Source organism: Aspergillus pseudonomiae (genome assembly GCF_009193645.1).
Source record: "Aspergillus pseudonomiae strain CBS 119388 unplaced genomic scaffold BDV37scaffold_16, whole genome shotgun sequence".
Taxonomy (NCBI): domain Eukaryota; kingdom Fungi; phylum Ascomycota; class Eurotiomycetes; order Eurotiales; family Aspergillaceae; genus Aspergillus; species Aspergillus pseudonomiae.
Window position 1 is genome coordinate 430877 of NW_022476008.1, and position 14584 is coordinate 445460.

The window sequence follows — 14584 nt, forward strand, 5'->3', positions numbered from 1 at the left end:
AAAGTCCCTTGCATCCTTGCTCACCGCGCCTCTATCACACTACGCAATATGGACAATCCAGTCAGTCTCATGGCTTATTTACAATATGGACCACCGAGAATACCGGTCATCGACCAAGAGCAGTCGAAGGAAAACACGACAAGCCAAATATGCTCCGCCGATGACATTCGCTCCGTTGGATACTGGGTAGATTTCAACTTGTCTACAATCCTGCATCAGCACCAGGCTATACTTGCAAATAGCCGATGCGCTGATGAGGCGATGCCCGACTCCCCTCCTCAACCTATCAACTCAGAAACAGGTCTTAAGCGACGTTTTGCACTCTATATTTATCAAAGGGTGCGACGGGCTCTTCGCAGTGGGTTTAGTTTTCTGGAAATGAACGATCAACTAGGCAACCGGACTGTTGTGGAATTCGGAGAAGGGGATTTAGCAGGACTTATTGAGCAGTTTATACCAGATACCGCATACTACGATCCACTTGCTATAGCTGGTACACGACCGAATCGTCTTCCCGGGAGTCTAAAACCCTCTTTCAAATGGTCTCTTACTCAACAGAACAGCCCAGAACATTACCAAAGAAAGCAATTCAAGTAAGTCTTAGCCCAACTTAATTTCTATATAAAGCAATATAAAAATCGTTTTGGGTTTATTCTTACCGATTGTGAGCTTGTCGCCATCCGCCGTCTTGACCGCCGTGGAACTTTGGAGTTATCTGATTCTATTCCATGGACTACAAAGGGAAGCGAGGGAGAGCCGCGTCTTACAATTTTGCTTGCTTTGTGGTATTTGGGTATGTTAGCATCGGATGACGAACAATGGGGTTTACCATAATATCGACAATATGTAACCTGTCCAGGACTTTCCTACGGTTCCATCACGTTCTCCATATGATACTTTCCTTTATTATTTTTCATTACTCTGCGAGGTTTTCACAACTGCGTCAACAACCAGTATACGGGCAAGTGCTCAGGCCATCAACTGGTCATCCTCTGTCTTATTCGTTGTAGAACTCAATGTCGTATGCTTACAATAATGTGCGTTCACTTTCAAACTGCTAATATCTCCGCATAGCTGCATCCGAGAAAGTACCTTCGCTGAGCCACGGATCGATCACCACTTTGCATACTCGAGCATCTTGGCCGAGGCCGTACAGGATCCATCGAAGCTCTTGGTCGATGCGGGCTGTTGCATGGGAACTGATATTCGGAAATTGGTTCTCGATGGTTTACCCCCAGAGGTACATTCTCATTCCCTGTGCAGAAAGGGGAGGGTCACTGACATCTGCATCAGAACATTCTAGGGTTGGATCTCGAGAGTCGTACGGCGTTCCCCATCCGAATCCTGCCTTCCCCTCTCGTTGTCGAGGGTGCCGCTAACATATGATCTAGGGTACTTCGACGTCGGCAGAACCCTCTATAATGAAGACCTTGCCACCACCAAACTCCGCTTCCAACAGGCCGACCTAGTGGACCCAAGCTTCCCTTCCAAACATGCCCATCTCCACAACAAATTCCACCTCGTACACTCCGCCAACGTGATCCACCTTTTCGGCGTAGCCGAACAAGAGATCTTCTTCCGCAATCTCATCCATCTCGTCGCACCGGGCGGCATGATTTGGGGTCGACAGGTTGGCCTGGCGGATGATCTTGGGGTGGGCCATCACCAGTTAGAAGGGAAAGGGGCGAGGTTTACGATTGATGAATTTCGGAAGTTGGTGTTGCGGGCGGGAGGTTGGGGTGAGACGGAGGCGAGGTATGAGGCGCAATTCGTGAAGTATCGTGAGATCCGGGCAGCACATCAGTATAAGGCGTGGGTTTTGCAGTGGAGTGTTCAGGTACCGGTAGAAAAGGAGAGAGGGAGGGAACGGGGGCTGCTTAGGGTTGTTGAGGAAGAAGATTAAGCACATATATGGAACCCGCGGGATGCAATGAGTGTCTACCTTATGCATGACACAAGATCCTTGGCCCTGCGCCGAACTAGCAAAGTAGACTGATACCGTAGATCAATCACAGGCCTTCGGCCAACAGTATTATCGGTTGCATTGGCTATTTTGAAGCAGCAAAAGTGGGTCGATGCCGGGTAGTTGCGTCCCGATTCCGACCCCTCACCTTCCCCTCAATTTTCTCACCCACATTGCGGCTATCCTTGTAAAACGATGGCTCTGACTAAGATCCACGAATAAGAAGAGAGTTTCGTTTCAAAAGGGGTGCCCTCCCGGGGTAATGCCGTTGTAGATAAATATCTCCAGAGGCGGGCTGCGTTGGTGCAGGAAGAGCAGGAACAACGACATGGTTCACCTCCCGTATCAAACCCAATAGCGGCGATGGACGTAATAGGCTAACTGATCCCTTCACCAGACTATCAATTCCGAAAGTTACTATCGCCAACGGCCATTCGCGCGTGCGAGATTGCCTCCCAGATTCGTGCGCGAGAAGTGAAAGATGTGGAGGAGGCACTCCACTATCGTGATAATGATGATAAGGCTCATCATAACAAGGGTGACCTGCATCCCAAACTCTGGGATATAGTCAAACGGATGCCGAAGGGATCACTACTTCATGCTCATTTAGAAGCCGTATTCGAAGTTGAGTACATGATTGACCAGTGCATGAGCACGCCAGGGATGTACATGACTGCCGAGAAACCCTTCCTTGTGTCAACCGATTTTCAGGAAGCCGCATTCACATTTCAGTATGCTTCGTCGTCAGGGATTAGTGAGCACCAGAAGCAGTGCAATTCCATATGGATGCCCAATTATGAGAGCTCGTCTTTAATTCCAGTCCACATTGCCACTGCCTCATTCCCGCAGGGCGGCAAGGCTGGCTTTCGTGCCTGGTTGAAGACTCGCTGTGTTTTCATGCCAGAGCACTTATCTACACACGATCATCACAGGTCGGATAGGATTTGGGCTGTCTTTGGACGTGTTTTCCCCATCATAATCAGTATCTTGTCATACGAGCCCATCTTCCGCCGTGGCTTCCGACGGGCACTCAGTCAGCTAGCTTCAGACGGGGTCCAATACGTTGAGTTTCGAATGGGTGGCTGGAATCATTTCCAAAGCGAAGGGTCTGATGTCCCGTCTGCAGATCCGTTTAATATATACCGGGTGTTAGAGGAGGAAATACGGCTTTTCAAAGCCAGCGCGGAAGGAAAACACTTTCACGGAGTACGAATCATCTACGCCGCCAAACGGTCCTACAACGTGGAGAAGATCATGGATCGAATGGAGATGTGTATCCGACTGAAGCTACGATTCCCAGCAATGATCTGTGGATTTGACCTGGTCGGTCAAGAAGACCAGGGACAGTCCTTGGTGGAGCTCATGCCACGCTGGTGTGGTTTCGACGACGGTGCCATGACGAAGGGATAGACGAGATTCCTCTTTTTCTACACGCAGGTGAATGCCTTGGTGATGGCGACGCAACGGACCAAAATCTGTTTGATGCCATTCTCTTAGGAAGCCGGAGGATTGGCCATGGATTTTCACTATACAAACACCCGCTCTTAATTGATATGATCAAGCAGCATCGGATTTTGATCGAGTGCTGCCCCATCTCCAACAAGGTTCTCAATCTAACAAACTCCATCAGGTCTCATCCTTTACCCGCACTCTTGAGTCGTGGTGTTCCGGTGGCACTCTGTAACGATGATCCAGGCATCATAGGGTGTAACACTGGCCAGCATGGAGGAGTAAATGGCTTGACCAACGACATCTTCCTGACAGTGCAGGCACTAGAGAATCTGGGATTGTCCGGGTTGGGCGTGATGGCGGAGAACTCAGTGCGATGGAGCTGCTACGAGGATCAATCCACTGAAGAGTGGCAGGCAGGTATCCAAGATGGACGTGAAGGGAATGGATTAAAGGCGACTCGTCTCCAGCAATGGCATGTACAGTTTGAGGAATTTTGTAAGTGGATTGTCACAGAGTTTGGGGAAGCCGAAAGCGAACATACACTCCATCTCTCACTGTAGATATATACGCATCAAGCAATTAACTGTAGGTTTAATCTTATTCCCATAGGATAACACCAGTGTCTTGGTCTAGTGACTGTTTAACCCACCCCTGTTTAAAAATAGAGATAAGCCTTAGCCAGCCCTATCTTTAAGGGATCTATATTTCTAGGGTAGAGATTCAACCCAAGCCATCACCGATCTAGGGAGTTTAAAAGGGATAGCATGCTAGTTTATCCATGCACCACTAGTCTACTGTCCACTAAAGTGAAATTTCGATCTACTTCTCTTCACAATCTGGCAAAATTTCCTATCCTAGTCTCTACCAAAGGTCCCATGGAATCGGCATCTGGTCAGTTTTTCGTGATCACCTGTGCCCCCGCCGCTACAGGTGCGTGGCAATGTGCACGTTAGCTGTTGTTAGTTCTCGGCGGAATGGGCGGGGGGCCTTGGGGTGGGGAGAAAACTGTGGGATAGGAACCTTCTGCTTTCGCCGGTAACATTCGGTACAGCTCGTCGTAGGCCTGCCCTTTTGGCTAATAGCTGCGGAGCAGATTCAAGAGGATTGGAAGTTTTTATTATAGGCTCAACAACGATGTTGATCTTGGACACAACTAATTTCCATACGGCAGGAGTTCATAAGAGGCGAGAGCTGCGGCAACATCGCCAGGCATTCTTGTCGGCCAGGGATATTTATGTTCCGGCAATTCGTGACCTTGAACTCTGAATTTCTTGTACCGTAATAGTATTTGTGTTCTTTTAAGTTGAAAAACAAAATGCACTGAAACACGCAAACAGTCATCTCCATTGAGGGGGCTAAAGTACACGGAGTATTCATCAGACCATATTTGGTACTGGCGGTAATGGTCGATTACCTGAAAAGAGTCTGCCTCGAATCTTCGATAAAGAACAGGTATTATTACGTTGTATGCACAAAACCTGTTATTTACGCAATAACCATATCTAGAGGAGCGAAACATGTGACTAGGGTTTGAAAGAGCATCTATATTTCCGACATGGAAAGCAGTAACGGTTGTGACTGTAGCCTATTTGCCAATAGAGCTAGTGTACTGGCTACACAGACAGACTGAAACCTGGAAGGATGGCAGTGAGACCCTGGGATGGATATTCTTCACAGCAATAGCAACTTTTTCTTAGGCTATCAAGAGACGTGGAGCATTATGACGTTATAAGACAGATATACCCGCTTACTGATGGTAATCGGTGGTGAGTCAGGGACAGGGAAGTTAGCCCTACAGGGTGAGTAGTCAGTTTTCCGTTTTGATAATGTGAAGCCAAGCAAGAAAGGTTCGAGTCGGTAAGGGTATGACGTCACCTTTCTTATTCTTCAATTGTAAGTCTGCATCTTTTCATATGCGCTGGACCCGCGCCAGTGGATCAACTGATGCATGGAATGAGGTAATATGCCTGGCAAGCCACAGCCAAGTCCATTATTTACTTGCTTTTCACCCTGTAGATGCCCGAACTGGTATAGCTCCTACCTGGGCCAAATATCGACGACTACCTCGAGGTAACTGGAAGTCAATCGTCTATAAATCCAGGGATCGCATCGCGAAGGTTTAATCTACCATCAGCCCAACCCAGGTGAGCACGCCAGCAAAATGCAGCTCCTGCCCGTCGCTCTACTCCTCGGAGCCCTAAGCGTTCCCACCGCCAGTGAATCCTTCAATCCCCTCAACCACCTCGCTGGCATAGCTGCCTACCGCACCATCAATGACCCCCCATTAGAATCTTCTCCTCCACAGGGATGCAACGTAACAAAGGCGGCATATCTGATCCGGCACGCAGCCATCTATGCTAACGATTTCGATTACGAAACCTATCTCGAGCCGTTTGTGAAAAAGCTCCGCAACACAACGCAAGACTGGTCGAAAACGACGGATCTCAAGTTCCTAGCGAATTGGTCCGCCCCCGTTGACGAAGAGCATCTTGAAAAGGTCACGAAAGTCGGGTACAAGGAAGCTGTGCAGTTAGGCGTCAACTTCCGCACCCGCTATGCTAATCTACGCCATCCGAGCAAAGTCTGGTCATCCTCTGCAGATCGAACGACCAAGACAGCCGCCGGGTTTATTGAGGGCTATACACTCAACAAAACCACGGGGATGCATCTCGTAGAAGTTAAAGAGAAGAAGAATACGGGCGTGGACTCCCTCACTCCTTACAAAAGTTGTCCCGCGTATAGTGGAAGCTACGGTAGCGACCAGTCCCAAGTACGCATCTCCTTACCTCACCTTCCCCGTTTCTGCAGCTAACAGGAGTAAATCAGGAATGGATAGAGAAGTACACTGCAGCTATCAAGGAACGGTTGAATGACCAAGCGCCTAACTTCAACTTCACGACTTCCGACGTAGTAAGCATGTTCGAGTTCTGCGGCTACGAAACCGTCATCCGGGGCGACTCACCTTTCTGTGCCACCACTCTCTTTTCTTCGAATGACTGGCTCGCCTTCGAGTACGGCGAGGATATCAGGTACTTCCATAACGTGGGATACGGGAATTATGCATCGCCAAGGATTGGCTTTCCATGGGTGAATGCTAGCTTGAGTCTCCTTGCTTCCAACTCTAGCCAGGATGTTTATGTTTCCTTCACGCACCGCGAACTCCCACCGACTGTTATCACAGCCCTGGGTCTCTTTAACAACAGCGCCTTTTCGGGTGCCAATAATGTCAACAAGACTATGCCGACAGATAAGATCAACTACGGCCGACAGTGGAAGAGCAGTGACATTTTGCCGTTTTTGACGAACATTGCCATTGAGAAGCTGAGCTGCGATAGCTATGGATATGATGAGGGCGAGTATTACCGGGTGTTGGTGAACTCGAGTCCCCAGCCTTTGGAAGAGTGTCGCGGTGGGCCGGGAGATAGTTGTGGTGCGTCAAAGTTCGAGGGCTTTGTACAAGGGCTGGGGGTAAGATTTGGGGACTTTGTGGGAGCTTGTGGTGCGCCTAAGAACGAGAGCCAAGTTGTGACGATCTATAACTAAGTTTGCCGGTGGAAGCTGGGTTGGGCGATAGATAAATGGGGAAGTGATATATAATGACTAATAAATAATCTGTTCGGCGCCTCTAAGTGTATTGAAGTCTAGTACTGTTGTCATTAGTTCGAAAAGTACAGTGCTAAAATAACTCACTTTCTTTCTAATGCAGGACCTCATATTATGGGCTAAAACGTTGTCTATTGATCGGACCCTAGAGTGTTAGTATTCATATGGATTTCCTTGCCAGTCTAGAAGAACATGGCATAGACTTATCGTTTGGAAACAATGATACAAAGTGATACTGCACCTTCTAATTAAGCATTTCAGTTGCAATTTAATAGGACTATAGGGTGGTTATGTATCAAGTGCTAACAATTAAGGTACTATGGCTCTTAGATTACTATGTTGGTTTCGATAAAATTAAGTCATTATCAATAGCAGTCATGCATTCCCTTTCGTCGGAAGTTCCCAAATTCAGTTCTCCAACTACTGCATAATCACCATATTTCTCAAACAGTCCCGCGTTTCTGCCTAGTCGGCCATCGAATGATTATGTGCTTAGGTCTTATATCCGAACAGACAGTGCAGGGCTCATTGAGGCGTTGGTTGTTGCGCATCACTGTGTGAGGTTTGGCCCACGTCCGTATGGAGGCTGGTTGATTGACTTGAGAATGAAAATTGGGAGACGTTGTATTGTGGATGCAGCATCAGATTGCTAGAGCCTGAGATCATCCCCTTAAGAGGCGATGCTGACAAGTACGCTCGTGGCGCTAAACCTTCTGCTTTGCTCTCAGGTAAATGGCACAGTACCTGTTAGTGAAGTAGGACATTAGCACATATTTCCTCATTCAACGAACTAACCAGGGACAGCAATGGAGTTTAGCTTACCCAACCGTCATCATAAACCTTCGAGACTGTAACAGTTTGACCCTGTTTGAGCTCTATATGCTTGGCATTAGCCGGTGTGAAACTTATCTCTACCGAAAATACCTCTCCCATCGCAGCCTTCGAGTCGACTGGTGTAATTGGGGGACTGGGTTCTTCATGTTTTTCATGTTGCTCAGGCTCCTCGGGCACACCAGGTAGCGATGGTGGTGTGCAAACTCGTGTTGATGTTGATATACTGGAGGTCTCAACTCTCAGCGTAGGGGTTGGTTTTGTTATATCCCTGTCTCGGGGGCCCTCGGGGGCCAACACCTCCGTAGAAGCAGTATTCTCAGGAGGTTGTAGCTTCTCGAGGTCGTAGAGGTTCGCCTCACCTGGTGCACGAGACTCGTTCCATTCAACGTGATCTCCATATTTATTGCATGAACTTTCACCGCTGCGCATGGATGAATGACTAGCGACACGAGTCCGTTTCCAGGAGGGCTTGAACAAGCTATATCCGCCTAATGCGGCCACACTCCTCTCGAGGAGCGACGGTCCGTCATCTTTCATATAATCTCCTTCTTCCAACGAGCTGTTCCGCTTCCTTGCCGCCTTTGCAGCCTGTGACTTTCTATACAGCCACCACAGGATAACACCTACCATTGCCGCCGCAACGACTCCGACACTAACAGGGACTGCAATCTTCGTAGCAGCGTTTGGATTGGTCGTATTTGAGCTAGAAGAATCATTGGTAGCTGTCGGCTTACTTGTGATACTGGAGGTTGGGGACGGCGACGATAGCTGCGTTCCCGTCCCATCAGGACGAGAGTTTGTTGATGTAGGGTTGGTCACCGAGCCAGGATTCCATCCATCAGGATGATAGAGACCGTCACTCGGTGTCCATTGTTGTGCCCCTTGACCATTCGCATTTGCGTGCTCTGGATGATAGAGCCCATCGTCTGGAGTAGCTACTCCGGCCTGAGAGGGGCTACCATCTGCTGCCAGCTGCCCTCCGTTTCTATTTCCCCCAGTATTCTGTCCCTCGAGGTAGAGACTGGCAGTTGGCGTCGGTGTCTGCGCAAGTTGTGTCGTCGATGTTGATTGGGTCGCCTGCAGGCCGCTCGTCGTCGTACTGGCTTGTGGTTGTTGTCCTGAAACCGAGGCCGGTCCTGGATTCTGAACGCTACCACCCGACGTCGTACCCTTGCGACCATGCATTCGTCCCTTGGCCTCCAGGGCGGCCTTGTACCGTGCCGTAGACGCCGCCATCTGACCTAGATGACTCTTCCCATTGCCCTCCTGTCACACCCTGACCAGAGTAAGAGAGACCATTCCCTGTTGCAGATGTTTGTGCATGTTGGTCCCCTGACGCTGTCTGACCCGGGTGGTATAAACCATCATCCGGCGTAGCCGATTGCGTTTGTCCATCCCACGACGGGCCTTGGTATCTTGAGTAGCGACCGGCGGAAGCTCCTTCAGACTGCATCGTTCCTAATTGATGATCAAACGCTTGCACTAATGCTTCCGCGAGGCTGCAATCGAATCAGATAACCTCAGTATTTCTTCTGAGCCGGAGTTTGAGAGACAAAGATCGAAAGCTTTCAAGCACGCGATGAAAGGTGCTACAGACTCACTTATAGAGGCGTCAATTGAACCGAAAGAGATGGTAAACAGTTAGCATTCCAGGCGAGGAATGTACCATCAGTAGCGACACACGTCAGATATTTTCTCGCGTATGATTCTTGGATATCTCCATAGCTTACTTTGGGCTGCTACGACCGTATGTGCTTCAAGTTGGTTGTATAGGGTGTTGAAATCAAAACTGGGCAAATAGGCGCGGGAATTGACTGTCTTACTCTGAGCGAAGTAGACCCTAAATCTGACCTTGCTCCCCACCTCCATGTAAGTTCATTTTAACAGCCGTATTAAAACATGCTTATCGATGTCATTTTAGCCTTAGTAGGGAGAATAATTTACTGAATTGACCACAATTCAAGGCGAACACCCCTTGAAACGCGTTGGGAATCTCAGGACTCGACAAGGACTATCTTCATACCTATCTAGCCTAGTTTCTCGTGTCTGAGACACCTAGATAAGAAAGCGTCAGTATACCGTAGTCAACCTATGGGTAGGTGCCTCATGATCAGGAAAAATAGTCTAAGGGTGTGAACAAGGTCGCTCATTCCCGTAGGCATATTGCCGAGAAAGCTTGGGGCCAGGATTAAATTCTGAATTATTCTCAGCCACCGTGAACACACAGCACCAGCAATGTACAATGGTGCGAGAAGCTACATGACTCGTGTAACATGATCAACGCGGTCAAAGGACACTTGTTAGAGCCAGATAAACACTTACTAAACATTCCAAACTCTAAGAATCCATGAAAGGGATCTGCCCCTTTGCCCTAACCGACATTCTTCAACTTGACGGGACCCACGACGGCAATGAATAAGGTTTGGCTTTTGCTGTTAGTTGAATGCGAGAATAAGAATGGCAGTGTTGCGGGAACTTCTAAGTTGGCCTTGGGTTGTATTTCTAGTAAAACGTCGTTCTAAGCAATTAAGTTAGCAAGCGATTCAAATTGCTTAGGTCGAGGTATGGCTTCTAGCGACATCACTATATACACTCGTTACAACTGGAATTTTGAAGCCTCTATATAAGTTATATAATTTACGCAGTAAACCCCGCTGGAGGGAAATTTCATACAACTGTTTAACTCTCTATACACAATTCCTTATAAACGAGTAAAGCGGGATTTTCTAAGCAGTAATATAATTTGAAAAGTAAACTAGTGCCGCGTTTTTCTCTTATTTAGTCTCAAGCCTTACCAACAAGAATATATATTTTCCTGTAGCAGAATACAAATTACTATCAACTTACCCCTGGCTGCAGAGAAGATTATTGAATATGTAATATAAATTATACAAATTTAGTCAAATCCCAGTGATAACTAGTCTATATAGGAATTTCGCTATAAGCAATTCCCAGAAATAAGCAATTTGAGTCGCTTGCTGAATTGATTGCTTATAACGGGGGTTTACTGTATATACATAGAGTGGTACGAGGAACCTCACTAACCCCAGCGATTTCCGGGGGCGGGTCTTAGATGTCGAAGCCGAACCCGCCCCAAATCCAACTCTAGGCGCTGCAACTAGTTTTTCATCTTTAGTATTCTTATACTGCGCAGTACATGCTGTCCTGGCTCCCGGACTGAAACCACCCGAAGAAAGCCGCGTTGTGGAGCCTGTTACTATCATGGATTCGCCCTTCCAGAGACGTTAGGAACTCCCTCTAGATAACATACCAAAGCTTGCTGCAATGCCAGTGAATTGTTATGTACGAACTGCTAAGTTAACAGCTTCCGTCCAGGGACATTGAAACATGCGATTAGAGATCAATCCCATGGCGAGTTGGGTCAGCTTGGGTACCTATGCGTCGGGCTAACAGGGAGACCGGAACCGCGGATTGGATTGGATTGGAACACTATCTAACATTGCTCGGCACACCTCTCGAAGGGCGACCGGGGGTGGCACCTAAGTAACATGCCTGAAATAACAACCGTGAAGCGCCATGTGCTGAAAGAGTAGAAGGGCCTACGGGTACTACCCTGACCCGGGCCCCTATAGGCAGAGTACTAGGCCTAGTCTTTTCCAACAGTGAAATTCTTCCCCATAAACCGTAGATCCCTCGTCTCTAATCCTGCGGTGTTGCAGTTCCCTAGCGGTGCCATGCCACTTATCTAGGTATGTACGGCCTTGATAGTGCAAAGGGAAAATAACCCAAAACCAATATGGAACAGGGGAAAAACATCCACAGATGTCGGTAACGCTTTGGATGGAGAGGTAGGGGTCAGGGTAAATGAGTACACACACACACACACACACAAAAGCACACAAACACACCCCCTGTATATTCTCAATATGTAACCATGTATACGTAAATATCTTGGCACGCATCTCACTCGCCTATAACATATTTCGTGTTCTAAGGCTATGTATAACTCTCCATAGCTGTAGTTCGCTTACGACCAAACCCAAGTATGTATCATCTGACGAGGAATGCGGTGTGCGAATCTTCAGCCAGCCACGCAGGAAGAATCGTCGATCTTCTCGCCAATTTCGTTGACCTGGTCATCATGGTGTGGTCACTGTACACTCCCGTAGGGAACAGTTCGAGAAATCGAATCAACACCAAGCTATACTCAGGCCGCGTTCAATATTACGAACGTGCGCATGCTAGGCTGGAAGGTCCGAATGATGAAATCAGCAACTTGGCTAAGGAGGATCATCTTTGTTAGCTACAATAGAAACGAATCTTCTCAACTAGAACATAGATCAATTCGGGTAAGACAGAAGAAGCTATCTGCTATGACGCGGCGTCAGGTATTATAAAACGGACAGCGATTGTAATATACAGCATGACAACTCTTCTTCGTTCTCTTTTATTATTGAATGCCTTCTTCCACTTCACAGACTTGTAAACCCTGGTAAGCATATATACCTCCTCTGCTTGTTTTACCCCATGGCTATCCAAGGCAGGTATGCTAATAAATTCGTTGACTATTATAGTAGTTACATTTTCATTATCTCTATACGCTTTATACCCTCGCCGACTGCTGACCACGCCACCGATTTCGGTTCGGTCTATCATCCTGGCCTTGGTCGACTAGGTCTGTGGGACTGTTCCACCTCAAACGTAAACGAGGTATTGTGCACATGGTATACCAGGACCAATCCACTATCTGTTTCCGGAAACAAGGAGAGATAGGTCATCATGGCGCTGAAGCAACGACCTCCTCACTAGAGCCTGCGCCGTGACATCTTCTCAGGAAGCGACATCAAGGCCCGGAGAAGTTTCGCATCATCCACAGACTGAACATCCCGTTTGAAATTCTTCGGCCACACATCGGCATACGTGAGGTTCGTGAAAAGAGGCACATCCGTCTGACAGATCGTTCCCTTTGCGGGCAATGTGCCATTGGCAAAGTAAGCCCGGACCGCCTTGGCCGTGCAAAGAGACGGCATGGCCAGAGTAGTATGCTGTCAAGAGTAGATTAGCTGCGTGCTCGCATGAAATGGAAATCAAGAAATTCTTACCCCGTAACCGTTTTGCTCGAGCAAAACACTTCTCTCAAACGTAGCGGTCAGGTTCTTCGCCGCCGTAAGCGGAGTAGATGGGTCGAAGGTGTTGCTTAGCACCAATACAGGGTGGGCTGTCTTCACATCGAAGTCGCCAGTGTACCGTTCCTTGGCATACATCTTCCGATTCCATTGTGCGCATCGCATGTCACCATTAGAACCATCGCCTGCTATCTTGCTCAGCGACGCCCTGGCCTTGCTGTACGGTAGCACATCCGCCAAGCTGGCTGATTTTGCCTTGTCAGAACATCTGATCCCGTCCCCTACCTCGTTGGAAGATGAAGTCAATGACGCCGACAGGCCGTAAGATTTTAGGGTCAAGTACACCTTGGGAGTACCAAGGACGCTTGCGTTGCGGGTCTGTACGTAATAAATGAGCTCCGAGGTCAACGGCCAGGAGCTTGGAGCGTATAGCGCCTCGAAGATAGTAGCCTTGACGTCGCTGTAAGTCACGACCCCTCCATTGTCTGGGATGGGAATGGGATTGAACTTGAGCGCTTCGAGCATCATGTAAATCGCGGCTTCGAGGTTGGCGGCACTACTGTACAGCTTCGATAAGGGGCACAGGTCAGGTGCGTCAAAGCAGCCCGAGCAGAAGCCTCGTAACACGGTGTCGACGTCCACAACGGCTTGTGCGTTGCTGTGTAGAAAAGAGAATGGGTTGTCAGCTTTGTTCAGTTTGAGAATATGTAATTACTTAAGGACCTGCTGTTGATAAGCAAAGGTATCACTTACTATCCGTTGAGGTATTCGGCCGGATTATCAACGCCATCGAGTGCCACATAACCCATTCTTTCCGGGAACATGGCTGCCATGACAGCACCCACCGTAGTGCCATATGAGATTCCTGGTGAGTGACAATTAGGGAAATGTACCACGGGTCTAGGTGGAACTGTGGCTCTTACCCCAGTAGTTCAGCAAAGCATCCTTTCCGCTAAGAGCATCAAGGACCTGCATCGTGTCCCTGGCCGCAAAGCTCGTCCCTATAAGACTTCCATTCTCGCCGTTCTGGGCATAGCACGCCCGTGCAATGTTTGTGCTCTGGGCCCATATTTGCCCCCAGGCGATGTTGGATGCTGTGCCATCTGCTGGAGCCTGGAGCGATGCAAGCTCTCTGGAAGAATCATTGCTATAGCACGAAAACGGAAGGGTGTTTCCAACGCCCCTAAATAGATAATTAGAATGGTTCATAAGCTCATGTATACTTGGGTCACAAACCGAGAGTTGAAGGCTATCAGGTCGTTACGACCTCCAAGGATACTAGAGAAGAAATGTATTTCAGTATTTGACTGGTAAGTTTTGCCTATCGCCTTACGTCTGGAATTCCTCTCCATATGATCCAAGACCCTCGAATGAATTTACACCAGGTCCCCCAAAGTTGAAGATGATAGGTTCTGCGGCCGGTGTCTTGGTCGCCGGCCACTTGGCAATGTCAAGAGTCAAGGTCTTGTTGGACTGAGAGTCTGTGTAGTCCAATGGCACGTCGAGTGTTCCACAGATCATTGGCCCTGTAGCATTTGTTGGGTCACAAAGTCCTTTCCAGTGGATCTTTCCTAATTCCGCTTGTGTGAGTGAAGCCAAGGACAGCAGTCCGGCGACGAAGGGTGAAGATTGCCTCATGTTCAAG

The 14584-nt window shown here is 48.3% G+C and overlaps 6 protein-coding genes across 6 annotated transcripts; 4 read left to right on the top strand and 2 right to left on the bottom strand.

Annotated features, from left to right (window-relative positions):
* Positions 1-10: 10 nt before the first annotated feature.
* On the top strand, positions 11-664 carry BDV37DRAFT_242855 (uncharacterized protein). Its single transcript, XM_032081366.1, has one exon. It carries the CDS (start codon positions 49-51, stop codon positions 595-597), a length of 549 nt encoding a protein of 182 aa, XP_031943910.1. The 5' UTR covers positions 11-48; the 3' UTR covers positions 598-664.
* A 221-nt stretch (positions 665-885) lies between these two features.
* On the top strand, positions 886-2166 carry BDV37DRAFT_58451 (class I SAM-dependent methyltransferase). Its single transcript, XM_032090922.1, has 5 exons — positions 886-961; positions 1011-1021; positions 1075-1240; positions 1294-1321; positions 1392-2166. The coding sequence occupies exons 2-5, from the start codon at positions 1017-1019 to the stop codon at positions 1901-1903; spliced, it is 711 nt and encodes a 236-aa protein (XP_031943911.1). The 5' UTR covers positions 886-961; positions 1011-1016; the 3' UTR covers positions 1904-2166.
* BDV37DRAFT_269920 (uncharacterized protein) lies at positions 1931-3975 on the top strand (the record flags this gene model as incomplete). Its single annotated transcript, XM_032084458.1, has 4 exons — positions 1931-1987; positions 2192-2294; positions 2361-3290; positions 3323-3975. 4 exons carry the CDS (start codon positions 1931-1933, stop codon positions 3973-3975), a joined length of 1743 nt encoding a protein of 580 aa, XP_031943912.1.
* Positions 3976-5283: 1308 nt separating this feature from the next.
* On the top strand, positions 5284-7044 carry BDV37DRAFT_242860 (putative histidine acid phosphatase). Its single transcript, XM_032081367.1, has 2 exons — positions 5284-6185; positions 6242-7044. The coding sequence occupies exons 1-2, from the start codon at positions 5577-5579 to the stop codon at positions 6956-6958; spliced, it is 1326 nt and encodes a 441-aa protein (XP_031943913.1). The 5' UTR covers positions 5284-5576; the 3' UTR covers positions 6959-7044.
* A 644-nt stretch (positions 7045-7688) lies between these two features.
* BDV37DRAFT_292136 (uncharacterized protein) lies at positions 7689-9305 on the bottom strand (the record flags this gene model as incomplete). The annotated part of the gene is made up of 5 exons (XM_032089114.1): positions 7689-7739; positions 7841-7893; positions 7924-7992; positions 8032-9061; positions 9126-9305. 5 exons carry the CDS (start codon positions 9303-9305, stop codon positions 7689-7691), a joined length of 1383 nt encoding a protein of 460 aa, XP_031943914.1.
* A 3313-nt stretch (positions 9306-12618) lies between these two features.
* BDV37DRAFT_292137 (alpha/beta hydrolase) lies at positions 12619-14577 on the bottom strand (the record flags this gene model as incomplete). The annotated part of the gene is made up of 6 exons (XM_032089115.1): positions 12619-12858; positions 12916-13597; positions 13693-13804; positions 13863-14122; positions 14176-14217; positions 14273-14577. The coding sequence occupies 6 exons, from the start codon at positions 14575-14577 to the stop codon at positions 12619-12621; spliced, it is 1641 nt and encodes a 546-aa protein (XP_031943915.1).
* Between the last annotated feature and the right edge of the window lie 7 nt (positions 14578-14584).

Excerpts from the sequence above, each read along its gene's own strand:
- BDV37DRAFT_242855 (XM_032081366.1), top strand. The coding sequence starts at position 49 with ATGGACAATCCAGTCAGTCTCATGGCTTATTTACAATATGGACCACCG.
- BDV37DRAFT_58451 (XM_032090922.1), top strand. Across the intron at positions 1,241-1,293 it reads TCGATGGTTTACCCCCAGAG|AACATTCTAGGGTTGGATCT; the intron begins GTACATTCTCAT and ends CATCTGCATCAG. Across the intron at positions 1,322-1,391 it reads AGGGTTGGATCTCGAGAGTC|GGTACTTCGACGTCGGCAGA; the intron begins GTACGGCGTTCC and ends CATATGATCTAG.
- BDV37DRAFT_242860 (XM_032081367.1), top strand. The coding sequence starts at position 5,577 with ATGCAGCTCCTGCCCGTCGCTCTACTCCTCGGAGCCCTAAGCGTTCCC. Across the intron at positions 6,186-6,241 it reads ACGGTAGCGACCAGTCCCAA|GAATGGATAGAGAAGTACAC; the intron begins GTACGCATCTCC and ends GGAGTAAATCAG.